This window comes from Sylvia atricapilla, chromosome 2, assembly GCF_009819655.1.
Source record: "Sylvia atricapilla isolate bSylAtr1 chromosome 2, bSylAtr1.pri, whole genome shotgun sequence".
Lineage (NCBI taxonomy): Eukaryota > Metazoa > Chordata > Aves > Passeriformes > Sylviidae > Sylvia > Sylvia atricapilla.
The window spans coordinates 98,842,837-98,867,945 of record NC_089141.1 but is presented as its reverse complement, the minus strand read 5'-3'; the positions used below and the strand labels follow the sequence as shown (position 1 = coordinate 98,867,945).

Below are 25,109 nucleotides of genomic sequence, written 5' to 3'. Positions count from 1 at the left end.
TAAATGTCAATACTATATGCCTAACAAGACACCCATGTTCTCTGTAATTTGGGAAAAATTATAGGCATGAAAGACCAGATAGATCAAAGTACATTTATTGTTCTGGTCATGCAATGGAAGACAAGAGTTGCAGTACACCCCCCACACCCCAGCAAGATGTTTCCATTTAAAGAAAAGGGTTTCAGTTTCACCTCGGGACTTTTACTGGAGAAGCACCAGAACCTTCTGTTCTCCCACTGTAATTGGCCCAGTGCCAGCACAAAGGCACCTGTAGGTCTCTGTGGCTGTTCCTCAGAAATGTAGCTATTTTCTATTGACAGTTTGCCAAAAGCCTGCCTAAAACATTAGGTACTTAAGAAGAAGCACAGAGGTGCTCAGGGCTTTTTTGGGGTGCCTTAGAAAGGTATAAGGGGTTTCCCTACATATGTGCATGGGTTTTGTTTTTGTTTTCTATCATTTGTTATTTCCTCTTTAATTAAAACCTTTTGCTTTTCAAAACACACCCTATGAGCAGTCTCTCAATTATTCTAAGACATTCCTGAGGAGTTGCAGGTCAGAACCTGATACATCTTCGTGGGGCTTATAACGTGCTGACCACCATGCAGCCTGTATCAAAGAGTAGTATTTAAAATTAGAGTGATTGAGCCAGAGGCTCTCTGCCTAGGTATTTCCTGTTATAATATGTCTGTTCTGCTCTTAATCCATGAGATTAGCATTACTAGCGTTTCTCCAATAAATAATTAAGTGGGAGGACCACTAAGTAATGAAGTGGTCAGCTTCAGTTCTAGAGGGCCTTTTTATTTTGTATGCTTTGTTATGGAGTGTGGGTAGTAGAGGTGAGGCAACTGGCTCAATGACATGTAAACAGGAATTAAACCAGAAGCTTTCAAAGAGGAAGAGAGAAAGAGGACATTAAAAAAGTGCATGTAACATATTTCAAGATATCTACATTGTAGATATTAATCGGTTTAAACAGTACAAGTGATCCTGCATGCCTTCCAACACCAGTTACTTCAGCTTGCAGTGTTTTTCCTGGGTGTGTTCCTTTGTCAGATGCTGTTTCAAAATGCAAAAATGTAAATGAAGAAGAGAATGGGGTGGAAGGTAGGAAGAAGCATGACTATACTGTTAATTAGTATGAGAGCTACTCCAGCCTTCATTATCTACATCTATTTTCATTTTTACAAAGTTACACTTTAGATGTTAAAGAACAGTTGTAAAGAAAGTATACTTGTGCATAAGAACAAATTGCTTCAATTAAAGGTTACAGTGGTTGGCATGAGCTGGCTGCTTTGTGTGGTTTTCTAGAGTGGACTCAGCTAAGCTACTTGTTAAAGGAATCAGATTGGTACAAGATTTTGCCACTGGGTATAGATCAAGATTTACTTTCACAACTGTCTGCAGTTGTCTTTAGTGGGATTTTTTTCCAAAGACATACAGCTTGCAAAATACCTTGTAGCAGTTTAACATGCTTGCTCAGAGGTGTCTTTAATACATTTCAATATATTTTCTCACTACTTTGCATTTCCTTGGGATCTTGAATTGTACTATGGGGTTTTTGCTCTTCAAAGAGTTAAACATTAGCATTTTTTATTCTGAGTAACTGCATTGTTCTTCTTTCTATTCAGCTGATTTTCATAGAATATTCATCTATCAAAGATAACAATTTAGCCCAACTGGTAGACAATTCTTTTTGATGTAGAAACGTCAGTTTTTAAATTTTGGTGTCTCTTTCAAAAGGTGATCAATCAGCCATTAAAGTGATAGTCAGCCACTGATTTTTGGGCATAATATGAAGCATAATCCCCTAACTAAAAGGAGTGGTACTGGGCTGCTTCCTACATATCTGTAGCAGAGAAATCTACTTACGAAGCTAGAATCCTTTCTTTCTGTTTCATTCATTTACTCCAAATTTTAAGTAAGGAATTTTCTTGTATCACTTTCAACCAGTGTGATGGTATGTTTTTGTCCTTCAGTTTAAAACCTCAATTTAATGATATATTAATCAGATGCAACTAAACCTAGTTGGTGAAATCATCTTAGCTGCTAGAAGTTAAGCTTCAGTCAAATGTGTGTTGTCAGATAATGTAAAAGGGAATTATCAGGCTGAATCAAAAAGAGAATAAAGTAATTTCTCATTACCACAAAAATACAGATGTTTGTGTTCTTAAAACCAACATGGATTTCATGCTCTAGATAGCATTTACACTTTTTTATTTCTTCTGTGAGTAGAGCTCTTACTTGAAAACTTTAAGTCTGTTTTTTTTCAACTTTTCAACTAAGGTACCTTGTCTTTTTTTTCTATTCAAGTAGCTATCCTTTTGATAGGATCCCCTTCCATATCCAGTAAATAAAATAAATAGTCCATAAGTGTCTTTCAGCTCATCCAGGACCTCTTCCAGGGATTTCTTCTCAGCTTTACATATAAGCTGGGAAGTTTTACACTACAACAAAAATATTTTCCAACTAGAAAAAGAACTAAAATTTTCAACTGTAATTTTCTACTTGCTGCCCATTCACTTACTTTCTGAAAGAAATGCCTCAGTTTCTGTGTCCCTGGTTATCAAGTACCAAATCATCACTGGGCAGATTTGGAACATCAGAATGTGACACCATCCTGTGTGAAGGATCAGTGGTTGGAATCTGGGATGTCTCTCTTACACGTCTGATGATGGCCTGATTACTTTAGGGAAATGGGATGAAAAACAGTTGCTAGTTCTCCTCATCTTCCCTGTGAGGATATTGGTTTTTATGGCAAATGAACAGAATTTCTTCAAGAACTACTGGGATAGTGTAGGTCATGGCACTGAGCATTGCCTGAAAACTGATATCAGTAATTCTCAGTGAAGGTCTGGAGTAGTGACCACTTGAAATAATCAGTTTTCCTGCTTATTTTCCTTGAAATAAACAATTTTCCTTTTGTCTTGCTTGCTAAAGTCAGAGATAACCAATGATAGTTTGAACTAGCACAGGTCTGTTAAGGAATGAGAAACAGCTGGACTGGATGCTTGCTTAGGCATGATAACTCAGGGAAAAGCAAGTACAGAACACTGGACAGTTGAGGGTAAAACATCTGCTGTGCTTTGTCTCTACCAGGGGACAGTCTCATGTTTCCATGGCTACTTTGTGTAGTTTAGGTAATGGGGCTTGTCTGTGGCCCAGTCTTCTGTGGCTGTTTCCTGCAGAATATAATAATTCTCTGAGTCAGAGACCATCCAAGCACGTTACTGTTCAAACAGTCTCAGGATGTGTTTGATTGTTCCTCTCTCACCATTGTGGCTGGGGTGTTTGATGAAGAGAGCATCAGGCTCTGTCTCACTCTCTAGGTTCTTCCCTCTGCTTTAGGATGCTCAGAGAGACAGACCTGCTTCATGCCTTCCTCTTTCTGATAGACCTGATTTAGCTTTAAGGGCATTTGGTAATGGCAGAATTTCACCTACTAGGGATTGCAGCTGGAGAAGTCTGCTTCAAAGGCAGTGACAAAGTTCTGATTTTTTTAAAGATGTATATGATAGGATGAAGGATTACTCCTAGATTTTCTGATCTTTCTGAAATTAAATTAGTATATAGTGTGAGATGGACAAGTGTGAAGTCTGAAAACATTCTTTCACATCCTTTTTAATTATTCAGGTCTGTTGCAAATCCTGCCCTTTGTGGCATGGTGTGACTGACACTCCAGTGTATTTCTGTAGCCAGCAGTATCTGACCCTGTGCCTTTCAATAATGCTAACCATCTGAAACTTTCTGCTTGATTAAGTCTTTGAGCCAACTCTGGGATGTGTTTGGAATAACTTGAATGAGTTCTCAAAATGCTGTTAAGCAATATCTTTATGGGCTTTGCATATCAACATCTCTATTAACTTCCTTAGTTCATTGCACTCTGCTTACGAGTGAGTAAACAGTGTTTGAAAAGAAGCTACACCCTATATGAATTCTTCTTGAGGAAATGTTACAAAACAATTTGTAGCAGAATTTCTGCATAGATGGAATCCTTAGAGAGCTTTTAGACTTTATAATTAAATGCTCCATGGCAGTTACTTAATTCTGAAATAGGAAACAACGAGGGAGAAGAGGATCACCCAAACTGGAAAATAGCTGATAGTTGTATTCTATGGGATTTTAAGAATTTTAAGAGATTTAAATTGGTATTTGTTGGAGTGTTTGGATACTGTGGTATAGTTTACTGAAGAGAGTAGAGGACAGTTTTTTCAAGCTGGTTACTCAAATCAGTATGCAATTGCATGAATTAGCTATTGATAATTTCTGCTTTGATCTTACACGATGGTGGATGTCCTTTTAAAAACATTGCCTCAGTCAGAGTAATGGAGCATTGAGTAGTCTGAAATCTGCAAGTGGCTTTGTTGACAGTTAATTCAGTCCTAGGGCACAGAGTGCTTTAAATGGGTGGGCAGTGATGGGGTTTGCTTGGAACTAGGATATCTGTGGGAAAACGGAGCAAGGGATTCAGGCAGATTTAATATTTACACATTCTTTCAGTTACTGAAAATGTAACCCTCCTTTTTAATGAACAGGAAAGTCTGTCATTTTGGTTTCCTTGCCATGTTGGAAGCTCTCAATGCCCCTGATAATGTTGCAGTTGTCAACTTTTTCTTGAAATATTTGTACTAAGTTTGTTTCTAAAACAGAATAGATATTACTATGAGCATGCCATTTGTAGATGTCTGGGTTTGTTTACTGATGAACTTGTGATTGACTGATCAGATCAAATCTAGCAAGTACTGACTAATCCTGCAGAGAAATGATGGAAGAGTCAATAAAAGGATGAGCTCTTTAAGTTTGGGTTGAGTCCTTGTCAGTTTGTGCTGCTGGATTTTTTTCATAGCTGCATTCAGCAGGGATTAGTATTCATCAGTACCTGTCACTGCATTCCTTGCTCCTGTCAACTTTCTCTCTACACATCTCTTGTGTTCTGTGCTTAGAGCCTCTTTTCATGTTCAGGTAATCTCCAGGGCCGTGGCATCTCCTGATGCTTTGATCAGCACTTACATGTGTAGTAATTTATCTCAGCATTGATAAATCTTTTGCTTACCAGTCAAGGGCAGAGTAAAAAGACAAAAAAACCTTAGACCCTAAACTTGTAAGAACATGATTCCAAAGCTGTTTAGCAATCAGTTGTTCAAATCAAGTAATGCTCATCTGTTTCCCCAACTCCTCAAAAACCAAGCCTGCAAACATTACCCAGCCAGATACCAGCCCCTCATTCCCCTGTCAAGGTAACCAGAATAGATGAGTTTCTCAAAATGGCATTGCAGAACATGAGGCAAAACAAAGATAAAATGTAATGGTCCTGGCATCATTACTAAAATGATAGGTGTGGGGCTTTCAGGGCCTCAGCTGCTCTATGTTGAGTGTCACGGCCTGAAAGGTTTTCTCATTAGCTTTTATATGTTTTGTATCAACAATGGAGCAACCAAGCAGTAGATATCTGAAAGAAGATTTCTGTTCATGGATAACTGAAGTAACTATTCATTAGTACCATGATTAAATAGTGATCAGACTGCTTTATATCCCGAATGTGCTTTGTGTTGTGTTACAGTGATTCATTCTTAATTTCGTGTTGGCTGTCTGGTGTAATACATGTTCTATAAAATCCCTGTAGTGTTGGCAGTTTTCAGAGGTTTGGATAAGAAAGACCTAACTGATGCCTTATATATTCTTGCATCCTCCCTACTGATACTTTTTTGTTGCTTGTGGTTCCTGTTTTGTGCTGTTCTCTGCCCTTCAAAGAGCTGATGCATAGGAAGAGATTATTTTGTGCAAGGAAGCATAAGCCCTTTGAAGAATCTATTCAGTTGCACAGTTGTTCAAAATGACCATTATTTGAAAGCTCATATTTTTCTGATCAAATAAATTCTGTATTATATGGCAAAATATTTCATTAATATCAGTTGCTTTTCTGATCCTCATTACTTTCTTTGGGCTGTAGGGCAGCACTGCCACTCTGGTTTCACAGGTTTCTTGCACAGACTTTGTTGCAGAGAAACTCAGGTAACATATAAACAGTGAGAGCTGTGCTGTTGTAGGTGCTGGAGTTCATCTGAGCCACAGAGCCAAAGGTATTAATTCATAAGTAGCTCCTTTTGCCACCTGACGACAAAGGTTAATATATCAAATCTTGTCCATTTCTCACAGTATTCCAGCCTAACACTATTGGGAAAGATGGAGAGCTGAAAACACACGCACCACACTTGGTGTTGAAACTCAGCTGGACCTTCCCTAGGAGACCATTTCTCCAGACAAGTTTTTGTAGGGCTTGCAGCACCACGTGGGGGTCTGATCCAGCAGAGCAGATGCTCTACTTCTGAGACTATCTTCTTTTTTTTGGCCATTACTTCAGGAAAAAAGTGAAATTAAATTAAAGCAAATAAAAATAAATTCAGTAAATTCAGTAAATAAATTTTAAATAGTAAGGATTCAATGAATGGGTTTTCTTTTATTTTGTGTATTTGTGGACGGGAGCTTAGCTCACTGTCTTACACAGTCCTCACCCTTGTGATTTGAGAGGAAATTGAAGGATCTGTAATATCCCATTGGTTTGATCACAACTCCTGCTCATGACATTTTACAATGAATATAGCTTCTAAATAACATTTTGAAGGTATAAGGTTGTACAGAGATAATTACACAGCTGAAATGCATTGGCACAAGGCCAAAGGTTAAGCACTTTCCACCATCCTTCCTAAATTGAATAACTTCACTTTATGAAGTGTATCATCAGATATTGTTTTCATTACTCTCAGAGGGCAAATTAAGGTTAATAAAAATCCATTCTAGATTACCCATATATATGAATATTTATATTTTTAGAACTTTGTCAATTCCATTCCTCACTTGTGTTTATATGAATACAAGGATGTAGGTCAGAGCTTCAGCTCATGTTTCTACAATTTTGAACTGTTTTACCGCTCTTAGACAGATTTCCTCTGTACTGGATTGTGAGGCCCTTCAGGATTTTTCCAACTGAGCAAAACTAAGCAAACTCCTTCCACTAACTTGTGGTTTCTCACATGTCCTGAATCCCACCATCCTAGGTTTCACTTGACCCATGTAGAAGCCATTTGACCCATCTGCTTCAGTCCTCAAACCCAGTATTTGTGTATCCTTGTCTTTAAATTTTATATTAAACAGCATATTTGTCATACAAGGCAATCCAGTATTTTGTAAACTCTTCAGCATTCTGAGAAACCTTTAGGTAGAGGTGAAGGGGGGGGGGAATGTAATTTTTCAGTTTCCTGTAATAAATTGGTTGTATCTATAATCTGAAAGAGCACACACATACTGGAGTCATCTCTTCTTATACTCTGCTTTTACAACGTTATTGTCTCACTACAGGTGTCCTCTTTTCTCTCTGCTGCTGCATGCCCTTCCCCTCTTCCTGCTTCCCAAGACAGGTTGTCTTCTCCCTTGATAACACAGTTGTTTCTGCCTCTTAGCATATGAAAGAGCAATATAAGAAATGGCCTAGTGTACAGGAATATTTACCCAGGATAATCTTTCAGCCTCTATGAGGTTCAGAGACTTGATTTTTCCAGAGATGGTGTCTTTATCACTTGATGGACTTTTTTGGTCTATGAATTTGAATTTGTGTATTTTCTTAGCACAAAGAATAGCTTTGGCCAGAGTTATCCTATTGGTAACATTTTGGTATAATTTTTAAAAGAAAGGTGTTTTTTTCTACCCCAAAAAATTAAAATAAGAATTTAGTAAGTTGCTTTTGTTAATCTTAACATTAAGTGAAAACATTTGTCACGAACTAGTTAACACTGTCAGTCTATTACAATGCAGTATTGAAGAACAAAACATTAGAAAAACAAAAGAAAAATAATGATTTAGAATGGTTGGAGGTAAAATACATAAAGTTGACATTTATAAATCTGTGCAACTTCCTAGGCAATTGTTTGCTTTAGGATTTTTTTATTTGTTGAATGAAACAGTGTCTGAACAACTTTTCTCTGCAGGTTATTGATATGCCAGAACACAATCCTGGAGATATGGGAGGAACAATGAGACTGGGGAAGAGGAGGACTGTTTTTAAAACTGACAATTCTGTTTTAAGTAAGTTATTTTTCTGCTCTTATGACTTTGCCTTTTGGGTAGGAGCTTTGTAACATGGAAAATCAAAGATGCCATAATCTTAAGCAAACAGTTAGGTGGCAACTTGCCTGAGCTCATTTACTCTGATCCTGTTATTTACATTTACTGAGAATTAGAGTGTAAAAAAAATGAGAGACATCTGTAACTCCCAGTGAAACTGTCACTGAGGGTCCAATGCTTTCTTAAAAACAGTGGGTAAAATATTGAGAAAACTGAAATTAATTTCATGGCAGTTTAATTTATTATGTTCTTGGGAAGGTCAGAGTGTTTTCTTCCTATTTTCTATCCTGGCTCTGGAAACAGTCTTGTTTTGGGAATGCAAAGCATCTGTTGCAGGAAAGGAAAATTATTTGCTGTAACGGGATGCTTCTGACAACAAAATAAAAGCAACCAGAATACAGAAAAAAAAATTAATTTGATCTATGTATATTTTAAAATTGATTGTCTCCTATTAATCAGCCCATTATACAGTAGTAATATAGATGATGCTGCAAAGGTATAAAAAGTAGTTTCTTGTTCAGTGATTAAATATCTGTGTGTTTCATATATTGCCCTGTCCCTGATATTGATCTGAGATATTCTCTATTTAACTATGTTAAACTTAAGGAATGTATCCTTCTGAGTATTTAAAAATGACATCTACTTCAGCAAGAGACCAAAGTGTAATACCATATACACATTTAATGAAAAGATCTGCAATTCCAGAGATGCCCATACTAGTGTTCTAACTAGCCTGGATGATACTTTGCCTACATGTGATACAGATATGCATATCACAATGTGCATGTTTGACCTAAATACTTCTTGGAAAAGTTAATAAAAATTAACATGTGTTGTAACTCTTGACCAATATTAAGAGTTGTTTAGATCTGTTTAGATCTTTAGAATGAATCTTAGAAAGCTGTGGTTGTTTAAACAGGAAGTCTGATTTGTTTTTCTTATGCTTTACAACCTGGATGGAAATAATAGTTTTGAAAAGGTGGTCCCTTCAAATTAAGACATACACCATTTTTTGTAAAATGGCAGTACTATTATTCTACAGTTTTTGAAGATATTCTTGGCAGTTTATTTCATGTACCAACCCCCTAGCAAGACAGTAATTCTCATGATCTTAGTGTAAATTGAGAGCAAATTTGAGCCATGATTATAAGTAAGAGATATGATTAAAATCTGGTTTACTGCATACCTTTAACTTGCTCCTTGTTGATGTGAAATGTGGAGTGTTCAAGATGACGCACAGAAGACTGCAGGAGTCATTTGGGTAATGAGATCAGGAAAAGAGAAAAGCAATAGTCTCTGTTTGTTCTTCAGAGGTACTATGCCAGGTGCCATGCATAATCTATTAAAATGGAACAGATGCTACTAAAAGGCTTCCTTGCCTGCATCTTTTGTGTGCAACTGTTGTAAAACCCTGAAGGGATTTTACATTGCTGGTTCACTCAGACTTTTTTTTTTTTTTTTTTTTAAGCTTTACAATTTGAATTAAAGTGTGTTTAGATTCTAGTCCGCCTAAGCTATTTTTAGTCAAGGAATGTTGAATATGAATCCTGAATAAACTCAGGTAACAGTAAATTAAAAGAAACTAGTCATCACTCAGGAAGAACAAAAAAAACGCAGTGAGGTGAATAATGTATTGTTATGTTTAACATGTGTTAAATGTGACTTTTTTGAGGTTTAAATTACAAGGATTAATTATAGCAACTATTAAAGCAACACATTTGCTTTAATTTCTCTTTTGTTGTATATTCAGGGAAGCTTTATGGTGATGAAATGTTTGTGGAGGAGCGACACAGGCATCGATATGAGGTAAGCACTGTCCTTTGTATGGGTCCATTCCTCTGTGTGTGAACATCTGAGATGAGGTGCCTGAATACTTCCAAAATACTGTAATTCGAGGAGACACACACGAGATGGACTCCTGGAGTTCTCTCTGAGGTAGTTCAAAAGGGGTCTGACTCCATCAGTGTCTCTAAAGGGGCCTGAGCTATCAGATATGTGCATGCTGTAACTGATTCACACAATAGTAACTTTCCCTTAACAGGAGAACATGATGGTGATAAACTTGCTCAAAGTTTGTATATTAACCGAGTGGTTAAAACATCATCAAGGAAATGGGACAGCTCACTGCAGAGCTCCTCAGTTTGAGGGAAGAGCTGCAGCACAGCTTTTGTCATGACCACTGAAATGCAGTGTTCAAAGGGGAGATCAGTCTACATCTAGTGGGCCATTTAAAAAGGGGAAATGCAGGCTGTTTGGATTCAGGAGGGCAGCAAGCAGAAGGGACCCTAGCTTTAATTTTTGAATGTCGCATAGTAACTTAAAATTACTGATTGACCTCTATATTTCATAAACATGCCCACTTTTACAAATTTATGCCAGAGTTGTTAAAAAAAGAGAGCAAATGTTCCCAACCCTTACCCAATCCTCTTCATTCTTGTATGCACATAAAAACCATTACAATTATGTGCTACTGTTTGTTGAATCAAAAAATAAACAGAACTACAGTAATTACTGCTTTCAATGTTTCAGGTGAACCCAGAATTGACTCACTGCTTTGAAGAGAAAGGTTTGAAATTTGTTGGCCACGATACAGAAGGGAACAGGATGGAAATTATTGAACTGGAGAGTGAGTGTCTTACTTGTTCATAATACTTATTGCATCTATTAAAACTGTATAAAGTATAGATTGTTGAACGACATGTAGGCACAATATTTAACTGTCGTAACAGCCAAGATAATTCCAGGGGATACTGCTAACTCCACCTGTGTATTACAATGGGTGAAAATTCAGAGTATGTTAGGAAAAGTCTTATACTTTGCAAAGACTGTGCATGTATTTGATTATGTGGGAGGGACAAATGTGCCCCTTTTCCAAAAGGTCCTAAATCTAGCTCAGGGATTTGGCTATGTGGAATCATTGAGTGATTTGGGAGGTCATATAGTCCAACCTTCTGCTTCAGCATAGGGCTACCTTCAAATATAGATCATGTTCTACAGTCATGTATCAGTCAAGTATTGAGTATCTCCAAGTATGCTGTTGCTTGGACTTCAAACCACTCACCACTGTTCTTTGAACCCAGAAGTCTGGCCATTTTTTAACACAATTTGCGGTCTACCCATAACTTAATGGGTGGGAAACCATATGAAAAGCTTTGCTAAAGTCAGAATTAGGGAAAGCAATGCTCTCCCTGCTTCCAAAGACTTCTTCTCAGGCTTGTTATACCAGTCTTCCTTACCTTCATGTTTTGAAGGTCAGGAATGTTCTGTGATTGCTCAGATCCTTCTTTTTGTCTTGAAGAAGGGCATGGTGACTGTCTTTTTCTAGTCATCAGGGACCTCTGGCCTTTCATAGTTTTTTATCTATATGCCAGTTTCACAGCAAGATTGTCCTGCTCCCTAAGCACCCTCAAATATTCTTGGTCAGATCCCAATATGTGTTCATTTTGCTTGAGTATATGAAATGTGTATGCATCCAGTATAGCCAAAGTCTATGGCATAACTGGAGTATATTACCCAGGCAATCTGTGAAATCTTCATCCTTGCAGCAGAGACCTTCAGAACTTGACTAGACAAAGCTGTCAGCAATCTGATTTCACCTGAGTTTCTCCCTATTTTACGCATATTGTTCTGAATAGATATGCATAAATACATACTGGAAACCAAAATACTATGAAAATAACATGAATTTTGTGAATCATATGGTGATTTTTCCTTAGTTTGCCTTACTAACCTGGAAAGAAGTTTTTGCTCCCTCACCCTTAAATTCACATGTGTTGCTCTGGCTTTTGGATACTAGTCTGAAGTCTTCAATAAGTTTTTTTTCCTAAACATTTTTCTGCTATCTTTTTCCTACATTGTATAATTTTCTTTGTTATCTATCTTATAGATCACCCATATTTTGTGGGAGTTCAGTTCCATCCAGAATTTTCCTCAAGACCTATGAAACCTTCACCTCCATACCTTGGGCTGTTGCTAGCAGCAACTGGGACACTGAATGCATATCTGCAGCGTGGATGTAAATTGTCTCCAAGGTAATCTTTCTTTGTTGCTTGCCTGCAGTTTGACTATCATGTTTTTGAAGGGACTATCCCATCCTTCAATTCAGAAGCCCAGAAGAGGAAAAGGAGTTCTTCATATATTGATTCACTTGTGGCTGTGTGTGCCTGTCATAATCTGTAAGCAGGAAGCACAATTCCTCACTTCTTCCTTTTCGGAGACTATTAGGGCTAAAGCCAGAACTCCACATTACAATCAGAAAAAAATGTAAAAAACTGTTAATTAATTCAAATTAAGATAGTGGCCTCCTGTGCTAACTTCCATTGCCAGTAGCTTCATAGGGAATGAGATTTGCTAGAGGATCAAGCAATGAAGTAAAATTCATACCTAGTTGTACCTGAAAGATGATAGCAACAACAAAAAAAACCACTGATTTTATTTTGCAGGAGCTAAATAACAAATTCTATCTTTCAGAGACAGCCCTTAAATAACACAGTTGGGATTCCTTTAGACTTACAGAAGGATTTGCATCTGGGTCAGAACTGGATGGTTCAGCCAAAACTCTGTCCTTGGTCTCTTGGACACAGAAGCTTTGTTTTATTCAATGTACCAATGGTTTTTCTAGCCAGGGTTAACTAATTCTTGTTTACTTCAATGATATTAATAACAGTTAAAATTTCATTATAATAGCAATAATAAAGAAGTCAGAGAGAAGCCTTGGGTGCAATAACAAAAAAGTATTATAAAATGACTGAATGCTAACATTGAACAGATCAAAGTCTGGCATGTTGGCTTTTCCTGTAAAGAAGACACCAAACTTATTAATTTTGTGGGTTGAGCTATTTTTTTCCCCAAGCCTTGTGTTCTATTAAAATGAGATCTGTTTGTTAAGAGAGAAATAGAAATTTTATTCAAGTTTGAGTAATAATGGGAAAACAGCCAGGCCAGAGCAGACCAATCTGTATTGGTTCCGTGCTCCTTTATGGGTATCAGTTTTTATGTACTCTGTCAGGTTGTGCAATGATGTACATTCAAAGAGAATTAATCTCTGATCTGCACACTACAGCTTGATTGAAACATTCCTATTACCTTAGCCTGTTATTGTTAGAAGTGGTCATAACATTAGATACCTTTTAAAAGGTGTGCTGGTGCAATACACAGATCAAATTTTTGTGATGCTTGGCAAGGCAGGGTCTTCCATCACAGTGATCTTCAGTCTTACCCTCTTGGTGGGCATTCTGACTCACACTTCATCTCTCTTCACAGGCCCCAGTATCCTTTCTTACACTTCTTTGTCCCATAAATAACCCTATTTATTTCTTTGAGATAAAGAAAAATTAATTTTTAATGAGTTATCTGCATGTGTCTTGCTAATTTACACCCCTTAGCATTATAACAACTATACTGTCTAACTCTGACCAAGAGTTTCAGCCATTACTGAATTTGCCCCACTTGGAGTTACTTGAATTAATCATTCAAAATGTATATCCAGCTCTTCATGTTCATAGAATAAACTCCTACCAAATCTTAAACCTTTAGCAAAGACAAAAATCCACACCCCAAAACCTAATATATAAAATTGCGAATTTTGCTGTTTACTTAGTTACACAGCAGTCAAGCAATACCCCTATGTCTTGAGAAAGAGCACTGAAATAGGAAGGACTTTTGAGGCTAAAAGAAAAAGATTTTGTACAGAAGAACATTCAGGAGGGAGTTGCAGTGTTAATTACAGCACACACACTCATATTAATGTATCCACCTGCTGAGTGAAAAGATTTCCAATGTAAACCTTTAAACCCTCGAATGCTGGTGATTTCATTGAGTTGTAAAGCTAAGGCATGTCCTGGCAAGGCTGAAAGAAATCTGAGAGAGGATTTTCTGCACACCTCATCCAGCACCACCCACATGAGTTGTAGTCATGCTGTTGACTAGAGCAAAGTAAGCTGCAAGAGAATTTGTGGAGACCAGCAAGCTGAGCAGATTACCTATGCAAGGCTACCATAAAAACTAAAAAGAGAGTGAATTATTAAGGCCTGAGACAAAAGGAAATACGTATTTCAGCTTGAGAGTCTTAACAGGAAACTATTACTTCAGAACATTAAACAGGCCCGTAATTAGAGTGCAATTTTAGAGTATTTGACACCTGGACAGAAGCCCTAGCTTGTGAGCAAAGCTAATAATAAATTAAAGGGTGCATTACGACTTCCGGGAGAGTGCCCTAAATAAATGAAAGTGAATAAGCTGTCTCTTAAATTTTTGTGAGGCCTAGTCTGGTACAGACATAGGCCCACAAAGGCGTGAGCACACCTAGTTTGAGACTAGAATGCATCCTGTGGGGGAAATTTAGTTCCTGGAAACTTCGGTGTATACACGAAGAGACAGTCAAGAACTGACCAAAGGACGAGAGTAACTCAGTGATTAATTGTTACTTACTTTCTTGAAGTACTAGTTGGGCACCCTAGCTGCCTTTGTGGTTTCAACCTCTTGTGCTGTATGGCATAAGTGCCCAACCATCAAAGCCCTCCACTTAATTTCCTTGTGAATGGTTTAAATCATGACCTTTTCCAAACCTTTCCATGGAAATATAGAAGTCACCATTTTATATGGAAGTGAGGAATGTGGTGGGAGGTTGCCAGTTTACATTTTCATTTACAAGGACAAAGAAAACCAAAACGACATGAGACTCAAAGTGTACAATACCCAGAAATACGCTGCTTTAAAAAGGGTTTTAATAGGAAACTAGTGGATGAAGAGGGAAACTTCACATGTATTATTGTTGGCTTTTATTGACACTTATGTAGTTTCAGTTGGAAAAATTAATAAAAACTGACTTATCTTTGCCAACAGTATAATATGGGTTGCAAAACCACTGGTGTGCAATAAAGCCATGTTGCTTGTTTTGTTTTGGTTTATTTTTCCCCTTATTCAGTTTAGCATCAGCAGGCTTTATTTTTTCTTTGTCTACAACCAGCACCTTTATTAATGGCCTCCAAGAGTAAGCCTGAGTGCATTAATTATATTTGCAAATAATGTCATTTGAATAGGAGCTGAAAGCACTATTCAGAACAAAGAAGTAACAAAAAACACGCAGGGAATTTAGCAGTCTCTGCTGAATATAATGATATCTTTGGAGGAAGAGGATAAGAAGCTAAAGATAAATAAATTAAACACAAATATCCAGTACAAAGGAGGGAATGAAGGAAAGGTGTTCCTAGGTGAGTAAGTATAGGCAACACTGACTACTGCCAAAATAAACTTTTGCTAGTGAATAAACTAGTGAATATGCTATGTGAGGCACCAATCCAATGCCACTTAGTCACAGAATACTCTTTTGAGTTCTGGGCAGATTTTTAATGAAAGATGACATAGGAGCTGCGTTCAGAGACAAGGAGCAAAAGTGGTCAGAGAACAGAAGGAATGGTGCATTGAATAAAACACCAAAAAACTCAGAAAATTTGCCCATATGGCGCTTACTGCATTAGCATGGTCCAGCTGTCTCTCAGACCAGCTGTGGAGGAAAGCATGTATGAACTGAGCAGAAAACAACCTGTGTGACATGTTCTGGTGCCTGATGTCCCCTGTACATTGTCAAGAACACATTTGGCACAGCATTTTGCTTATGCCATTGGCTGAATCCAGACATGTGATTTGAAGGAAATGTGATTTGAAGATTGTCAAGAGAGCAGTAAGAGGGGCTGCTCCATGAAAGATGACACTCTAGGAGCCAGGGGAGGGAGTTGTCCTGGTAGGGATGGTGTCCTCACTGGCAGGAGTCAGTCAGTGGTGCAGATCCCAGATGGGGATGGTTGGGACAGCAAAGACTCTGTTACCCTCAGAGCTCTTACAGAAAACTATGGAAAAGTTTTAAAGGAAATAATTTCTTAAACATACTGGTACTCAGTAATGGCTAGTTATTTCAGTTAACTTTGTCATTGAAATATTAGATCCTTACAGTGAAATCCCTTCTGGGCTGGTCACCTCAAGTCTTTTTCTGTAGCTGTTAAGTGAAAATGCACTTTAAGGAATCAAATAGCTCATTATAACTGTTCTGTGGGTCAGTTAGGCATTACACGCTGCCAGAGCCTGTTTCTCTGCAGTGGTTGTGGGGAACTGCTGGTCCCTATCCCAGATGAAGGTATTATCCTAGGTCCAGTTATGTGAGCACAAGTGGCTGGCAAGTCAGAGCTGGAGAATTTTGGGTTTGTGCTGGGGGTTTCCTAAGTGAAATGATGTTTTATGGAAGCATAGCATCATGATGACCATCATTTTAAATGATAGATTTTTTTATGATCATAAATGATATCTATGATTTTTATGATCATATAATGATCATAAAAATATGTACCAAGAATATGTGTGCCTGCAATTGTAACCATTGTGCAAATATGCATTTATTTAAAATAATGTTTTAATGACACAATAATTTTATTAGTTCAGCTTTTGGGGGTGGGGAAATAAATGATGACAATTTGCAGATTTCCATTTGCTGAGTCCTCAAAAGCTAAACAACTTAAACAACTGCAGCCTGTACTTAATTTATCTGTACTTCATGTATCTTTAATTTGCACTGAGGAAGAAATGCACTTAGCTTGGCTCCTTGCAGAGTGTAGTATTACTGTGGTAACTGTTTTAATTCCTTACATTTCTGGAAAATGAGTTTTTTGTCAATTATACATTAAAAATGAATGAAAGAAAAGCTCCCCTGAAGCTGCCAAATACTTTGTTTCTAAAGCATATTGATCTGGATTTTCCAAGTGAAAAACAGAATGTTCAAAGTACCCATTTTACAGGACCAAAATAACCAAAATTCGTTGTAACAACTAAACTGACTGACTAGATGCAGTGCCACTACATAGAGTCTTGTTATGGTTTTTTCCTTGGCCACCACTCGAGACTCAAGATCCCACCAAAAAAAAATCACAAAAAACAAGCCCCCCCCTCCCCCCCCCCCCCCCCCCCTCCCCTCCCACACACAACAACAAAACCACCCAACTGTTTGGGATAGGTCTTAGAACTGGTGGCTTCAGATGGGCTCAGTAGCTCCTTTTTGTTGGAGTTCACTGTTGTAAGAATTGTTACAAAAAGGATGAAGTGGGTGTCAGGCTCCTGCCCAAGATAACTACTTATTAATTTGAACACAAACTGAGAGAAAACTTGCTGAAGCAAATGTAAGCATATTTTTTCAGTGGTTGGCTCAGTGTGAAAAAGAAGTTCATTAAGGAAAGCTGAGCTTTATTTGATTTCTCATCACCACCACTTTCACAGCCAGCAGATTTAAATAAGGTTACTTAATATTACCAACTGTGAGCATGAAGCATACGTTTGGGTTTTGTGTTTAATATCTGCGTACAACTCATTGTAATTTGGAACAAAGTACACATTTATTCCAAAGAGAAAAGATGGCTTTCTTATGGTTAATGCCACCTACAGTTTTCCTTCAGATTACACATGATACTAATATGTTTGACATCATAGTAAATCTTAGAAACCTGACACCAGTTCTGGTTTGAAGCTGTAACACTCAGGCATAGTTATGCCAAGTTTCATGAGCCCCTGTTTGCTTTCACGTCCACTGACAGCCTCAGTCTTGAAGTTCAAGATTCCTTGGAACTACTCAAATTGTTATTTTTAAGATGATGCCACAGGTTTTGAGCGTGCTTAGACATATTGTTCAAGCAGCTGAAACTGAGATGCTGACAGCTACCTGAGTCTGAATCCCAAGGGCTGATCCTTACCTGGGTATTTTCCCTCCCTTTCTTTCCCTGTGGCCTGCTTGTGAGACATAAAACTGACTTACACCCCATAGAGCAGCCCTAAAGTAGGGGAGACTGAGGTGCTGACGCAGAAGTCAGGAATGTGGTGATGACAGCCCTTCCCTGGGATATGGTGTCAAATTTTATACTGAAATTGGGCAGTGTGGGAACAGGAACAAAATTGTCTTCGGCTGAGTAAATGTTTAAGCCTCTGCGCTAGTGGCCAAGTGAACCTCAGCTTCGGCAAACTGAAAACAGGCCTAAGGAGTTTAGGTGGTAAGTCAGTGAAGTCGCAGAAGCATCCAGGCTGTGTGACTACTTCTGTGGGCAAATCCCTCTAAAACCTGTGTCACTGAACAGGAGAGGACCTATGATGAGAGTGCTGGGTGGGGATCAGCACCTGACTGCCTCCAAGAGATGAAGCTGGGCAGTTCTTTACTCACCTCATTGGTTGGTGAGCACTTTAACTTAAGCATCTGACTCCCATACTGAGTTGTTTACAGAGCTCTGGCATGTTTTTGGGCTGTGATTGCCACTGGGTAGCAGAGCTAATTTGAAAAAAAGAAGTTCTCTGAAGATTTTGACTTAAATCAGGGCTGTCATAAGATTATGGTGTTCTCTACAGTCACTTTTGCTCTGTCCTGTGGACTGTATTTGCTATTTTGCTGTAATGTGAAAATGCAAAACTGTTTTAATAATACTGAATTTTTGTTCCATGTTTCCATGGGTTCTTTCAGAAAAAAGTAAGTACAATGTTGGTGATGTTGTGTTTGTCTGTGTGCATCTGGCATGCTTGATCATACTGTTAATAACACTTTCCTCACTTGAACTGTGTAATTGATCACCAACTGATGAAATTGTCAAATTGAGCATTTCACACTAGCCTGATATGACACACCCTTTATAAGAACCACATCAGCAGTGTGTGTGTCACTCAAAGAAAGGGCGGAATGCTGTAGACAAAGTCTTAATGTTACGACAGTCAGAATATCTATGTTGTTTTACACAAATTTAGTACAGTGACTTGCTGTAACTGGGAGACTTTCCTAACAGAGATAGAAATTAAATGGGGTGAATGTTGGTGCTATTCCTCTTGTCCCACTCTGCTTAAGTGTCTGTTTTTTTACCTATTCTTTCTTCGGTTTTCCTTTTCTCTCAAAGAAGAGAGGCTGAAATTCAGGCTACAAAGCAGTGCTCAGTAGCGAGCACCAGAGTAGCTGAGTGCAGTTTGTTCCGCAGTGCAGTCTCATCAAAGATCTCCAGCTGTGGGGCTGCATGGCTCCCTTGAGGCATTACCCAGCAGGCAGTCACTGGAATCCACCGATAAAGCTCTGTCTGGGTGGGTCATGTGCTTGATGTCTCAGCAGGAGATCATGCCCAGAGGTGGGGAACATGACATGAGTGGGGTTCTGTTGCCTGGAGGATGAAGGGGTGTGTGGTAAAGGGGAGGTGTGACAAGACAGCTGAGCAGTCAGTGGCTGACACAGAGTTGGTAGCCACGGCTGGTATGATGTTCCCACACAAATGAGGTCTGAGATCCTCACCTGTACTGTGCTAACCATGGCCTGTGCTCTGAAGGGTCACAGGACTGACCAGAATTACTGCTGCTCAAAAGTACTTACCAGTTCCCTGGGCTCCCTTTGCTGGCTTCTCATCTGGGGAAATTAAAATACCTGGAAAACAGACTGTAGAAATGAAGTGTAGTAGGGAGGGGTTGAGGCTGGAGGAACTTCTGAAGCACACTTAAATCTAAGATAAACTTGGAGACCCAATAGACATCACACTGAAAATGTGGTTCATGGGCACTTCTTTCAGTCACTGTGGTGTGATTCCTGTTCTTCACTTTTTCCTTGTTCTTGCCACTTAAAAAGCAACCACTTGCATGGCAGTTTGGTCTCTGAAAATCAATCTGCTTCTCTCAGGACACAGCAAAAGGGGATAAAACCTCTAGAAAAACCATCAGGATATTGCTTGGTGCAATGAAAATTATTTGTATTCTAACTAGAAGAGCAGGAATTGTAATTTAAGTATAAATTGAAGAATTGTTGAAATAGTCTTAACTTTTTTTTTTCTTTAACAATGAGTTTTTTCTTTACCATAAGGGAGAAATTCCTTTTATTTTAGCTCTGAATACCTGTTATTATCTGTCTTGTTAACCATGATCATAGACACACAGCTCCAGCAAAATATAGAACGAATGTACAGGAGTCAAGCAAAAAGAAATTGAGCATACCATTTATCATGCAGAACATTATTTTGCATCAGGTTTTAACTCCAAAATTCAGTCCATTCCTATAGAGGATGGTGTTCTAAAATACCATGTTTTTAGCATGAACCTAAAGAAATTTTCTGGAAATGGGTTGCATTTGAGGAAAGTGTTGATCATATGCATCACGGGTTGGAGGGCTTGAAATAAAATATTTGGTTTAGCTCTTTCTGAATTCTTATTGATTCCAACAGCGACAGCTACAGTGACCTAAGCGATGACAGCTCTCCAGAAAAGGAGTTTCCTTATTCTGACACAAGCTGAAATGATTATATGAGAACACAGAAATGGATGATGCTATTGAGGTAAACTGAAGTGTTTTGATACTGCTTTATGACACTAATTTATTCTAGGCTTAAAACAGGAGATAAAGTTAACTTAATTCTCCCATTTCTTTCAAGTCCTATCTGAGAGCTTATGTCTTCTTTCTTGTCTCTAGCATTTAATTATTTTCCTCTTCTGCTGCTTACCTCTAAAATTGAGATGTTAGAGTCTGCTAAGTATTTTGGGTACATCTTTTATGTGGGATGCTGTACAAAACCAAGTTGTGTTAATGTTTAAAGGTATATTAAAAATACATTTTTAAATTACATTTTATTTTTTGTGTCTTCAGTTTACAATTTGGAATCACTTCATTGTTTTTTATTTTGCCTTAATATTCACCTATAATTGCATCTGGTGCATTGATATGACAAAGACATCCCAACATAAATACTTGTATTTAATCTGCAAAGTAATAGAGATATAAATAGGTTTTATAAAATTGTAGCTTTGTTTGCCATAGGCTTTCCCAGAGTGATGTTGGATTGGTAGTTTATTCACCTGTAAACATGGTAGTCATAGATTTCCTTTTGTTTGGAGGTTGTATCATTTTTCCTATGCAGATTCATCAGAGCTGAGGCTAGTATGACACTCTCATTCAGCTTCTCAGTATTTCTGAGCTATTTTGTAAGGAGGGCACAATTTTCCCCTCGGATTATGTCTCACATGGTGTTGACACTAAGCAGCTGTGCCAAACAGACAATTAAGGCCACATATGAATGATGCACTTCTGCCTGATGGTCTCCTGATCAAAGTAGTGGCAGGTGATACTAGAAATTAGAGTTCAGTCCTTAGATGCATAGGTTTCTTCTGTGATTTTCAATTAAATTCTTTTTTGCTCTCCTGTACCACATGTTAGAGATAATGATCCATCCCCAAATCACGAGAGCAAAGAACAGGATGTTAAGTGATTTAATGACCTGGTACATGTACATACAGTACTGATGCCTGTCCTAAAATAACCAGAAAATAAGTAGACAAAATGTTCCTTTTCACTCTTGCCTGGATCCTTCCCACCTCCAAACATCACAATGGTTGTGTTTCTTGAGACCAGCACAAGATGCAGGACAGTCCCTCTGGAAAAGCCCTTGCTTTCCTCAGTGGAATTTATGAATGGTGATTCTCTGTTTACTGTTGCAGTGTGACTTGTTCAGTGCTTGGATAAATGTACTTTTGTGGTGCTGTTAAGTGGTTATCAGTAGCCAAGCTGATTTTGTTTGAACATGTCACTAGTGGATACCAATTGTTATTCAACAGAATTACTCTAGAAAAGATTAAATAACTAAATCCAGACATAAAAGAATGAAAAGCATTGGGTTATTTATTTTTTATCTCCTGGTTAATTCTACCCATTAATCAGAGCTGGATACAAATATAGACTATATTTTAGCTTTGTGGTTTCACTTTAGGCTGTTTGATACAGATAGAATGCATCTACTTATAGAATTTACACAGGACTACTTAGAAGTGAGTCAACTAATTAGAGTGAAAATTACATAAGCATGAAATAAACTGAGTTACAGATGAAATATTTTTAATAATTGATTTTTAATTGATTTTTTTACGTTTATTCTTTCTTCCTCTCCCTGTTTTTATGTTACAGAAACTTCAGAACAGAACAATATTGAATAGAAGAAAGTAGAAGAGTAAGCTGCTTGCAGTTCTCATACTGTTTCTTCCTCTACTATGTTCTATAATTTTCATTACAGATGACAGTTTTACTGTTATGTAGCAAAACCTGTTCTGTGTAAATGCTGCTTCTCTTCAAAAGTTACCAAATGGTTGTGCACCTTAGCTGTTAATCACTGTTATCTTGTCCTATATTTCAGAGTGATCTCAGGTGAATATGTATCACTTCACTAAGTCACAGCTTTCTTGATTTGAAGGAAGAATTGACTGGTTTCAGTTTGCCTTGGAACAGAAGAAAAAACACTTAAGTTCTTGGGGATGAGTTGGGGAATGCACTAAAACATTTAAGGGAAAACTGTCTTACTCTTGAGCAGTAGAAAACTGTTTCAGGGTTTTTTCCCTATTAAGCTTGTATATATTTTTTTTTACTTTTTTTGCTGTTCAATAAGTACAAATGAAAAATGTTTGCTGTATCTCAGCTCTATGTGATTATAGTAATTAATGTTGGATACAAGTTTTTTCACTTTGCTTTTATAAGTGATTTGATTTCACATAAATTCATTTGCTCTATTTCCCCTGGAAGTCTGGTAGTACTAAACATAATTCTGACCTACAAAATTACAGAAGTGATATTAGAAGGTAGTTTCATTTTTGTGTTTTGTAAGAGAGAAAGTAAATACGTTCATATATTAAACTCCAGTTTTAACACTTGTGTGATTTGTAGAAAAACCAGTCATAAGCCTGGGGTGTTATCTGGGCTCCAGCTCTGCCACACTCAGTTAATGGCAGTAAATAAGTACGAAGCAAATTAAGTAAGATTCACCCTTGTTTTTCTGCAACCTGTGACCACTCCATCATTGTCGTACTTATTCCCAAGTAGAATGGAATGATGTGTTTTGATTTAGAAAGCACAAGTTATTCCACTGCATCACAACTGCAGACAGCCCTGCAAAGCCAGGGCTGGAGCCTGAACCACTGGGGCAGAAGAGGAAGGTGAAAAGTGCTGTTCTCAGTGCAAGGCAACATTAGGATGTAAGGGGTGTAAGGATCCCATTAGCAGTGGGGCATCATCAGGCCTGTTACAGAAGCTGAACCTGAGCTATGTAACTGATGGGCTCCAGATGCTTGGGACACACTTTCCTATAAATAAAAATTCTGGATTTTGAGCATCGTGTTTCATTTTGGTTTTGGGCAAACTATCTTCTTTAATTCATTGCAAGTCAATATCTGCACAAAAATAAGAAGCACCGTGTTCCTTATTAAAGCTTTGTAAAACAGCAAGTTTGAGAGCTGTGCATTGCTCTAGAAAATCTCAGGTTACTCAGCAAATTTGTCTCTTCACTAAAAGAAACTTTATTGGTAGTGAAACATAAAATGTATTTTTATGGCTGCACTTTCCTAAAGTAGTTTGTGAATATGTGCCTTAGGAATACTGACAACAGAATTGGTGTCACTGTATGTCTTCCCCCATGAGAGACACTGGACACTGTTTTGTGAAAAGTGAAGAATTTTCTAAGATTGTCTGTAATGTGCAAATGTATTTTCAAAACATTTTCAATAAATGGTATTATTTGGAACTGTTTGGGTACCTACTAAGAATCATGGTGACAATTGGATTACATAGGTAACAATTGTGAGCTGAGGTGTTAAGGAAAGAATTCATCATTTAATCATGTCACAGTTGTATTGTCTGTGAGAAACTGCTTTATCAAAAAAAAAAAGAGAGATCAAAAATACATCCAACCTGGAGTGTAGCTGGAAGAGCACCCTTGCCAGTGCTCTTGCATGTAATGGAAGAAGGCAAACAAGCTTTTTCCAGCCAGATCCTGGGCTGACTAATGAGTGCTGCCAGCAGGCTGAGTAAGGCAATCCTGGCAACCCTTCCCCCCTGTTTAGGGGGTCCTGGTGAGGTCACACACAGAGTACTGTGTCCAGTTCTGGGCTGCCCAGTACAAAAGAGACATGGTGCAGCTGGAGGGAGTGCAGTGAAGGGTGCAGAAAGTTTGGTGGCTTGGTTGAGTTGGACCAGAAGCTGTGCTTGTTTGTAAAGAAGGGGAGCAGCATCCAAGTTTGGATGGGACTGCAGGCTTGGTATTGCACTCAACTGATTCAATGGACAGAACTGTCCTACTGAGTGTCTCCAGTCATGTATTGCAGTGTGGGTTCCTGTTTCACTGTCAGCTTTACAGGTGAGGTCCTGTAGCACATGCCTAACATACCTAATGTGTACTAGCCTGAAGCTGAGATTTCTTCCCCTTGTTTAACTGCTTTGAGACATAACCCTCATGTGCTAGTGTGTAATGCCTGCAGAGGTTGGATCTAATATAGGAGGATTTGCTTGACCAAATGGACTATTCCTCCTCAGGGAGTTCTTGTGGGAGGGTGGGCCAGGTGCTGCATTAGGGTGCTGTTTTTCTGAAGCTGTTTTAATATCAGAGAGTGTGACTGCTGATTCAGAGTAGTACCAAAAAATGCCTACTGTGACCTGAGATTCATGGGACTCTGGCATACTCCTGAAATCCTCTAGAGACATCTAAGCCCTGGCTTGCCAGGAAGGCACTGGAAATTTGAGCAATACCTTAAGAGTAAGGGTTGAGTTCTCTGCAAGAACCTGTGTAAGCAGGAATTGCAGCCTGAAGCTAAAGGAAGTTTTCAGAAAATAAAAGGTAGGTTGTCAACAATTACAAGAGCAAGGGCTTACTGCCCAAAATGATGTGGAGGGGATAAGGGAGAGTTAAGTATAAAAGCAATAAATAACTTACCAACCTGACCTAACCTCCTCATGAGAGCCGTGTTACAGCTGCCATGGCGATGCAAATGGAAGTTTCTCCCCAAACTCTGTGCGTATCAGTGACAGTAGGGAGTGTGATTACAGCCCAGAGGACTTCTGAGCTGGCAGCGAAGCCAGATCAGCCCAAGTGAGCAAGGGCTGTGGACACCCATGTGGGACTGGCTGAAGCTCATTTCCTACAACTTTGCTGTTTGCATACGTGAGATGACCAAAATCTGCTGAGAAAGTGAGCAAGGTG

The 25,109-nt window shown here is 38.4% G+C and overlaps 1 protein-coding gene across 1 annotated transcript in view; it reads left to right on the top strand.

Annotated features, from left to right (window-relative positions):
• CTPS2 (CTP synthase 2) overlaps window positions 1-23,679 on the top strand; it is a 58,639-nt gene extending 34,960 nt beyond the window's left edge. The window contains exons 13-18 of the mRNA XM_066313918.1: window positions 7,980-8,076; window positions 9,866-9,921; window positions 10,645-10,741; window positions 12,002-12,146; window positions 20,325-20,435; window positions 22,055-23,679. Of these exons, the coding sequence (XP_066170015.1) occupies window positions 7,980-8,076; window positions 9,866-9,921; window positions 10,645-10,741; window positions 12,002-12,146; window positions 20,325-20,394 (465 nt within the window). The 3' untranslated portion in view covers window positions 20,395-20,435; window positions 22,055-23,679. The remainder of the gene's footprint in view (window positions 1-7,979; window positions 8,077-9,865; window positions 9,922-10,644; window positions 10,742-12,001; window positions 12,147-20,324; window positions 20,436-22,054) is intronic.
• Window positions 23,680-25,109: the final 1,430 nt, after the last annotated feature.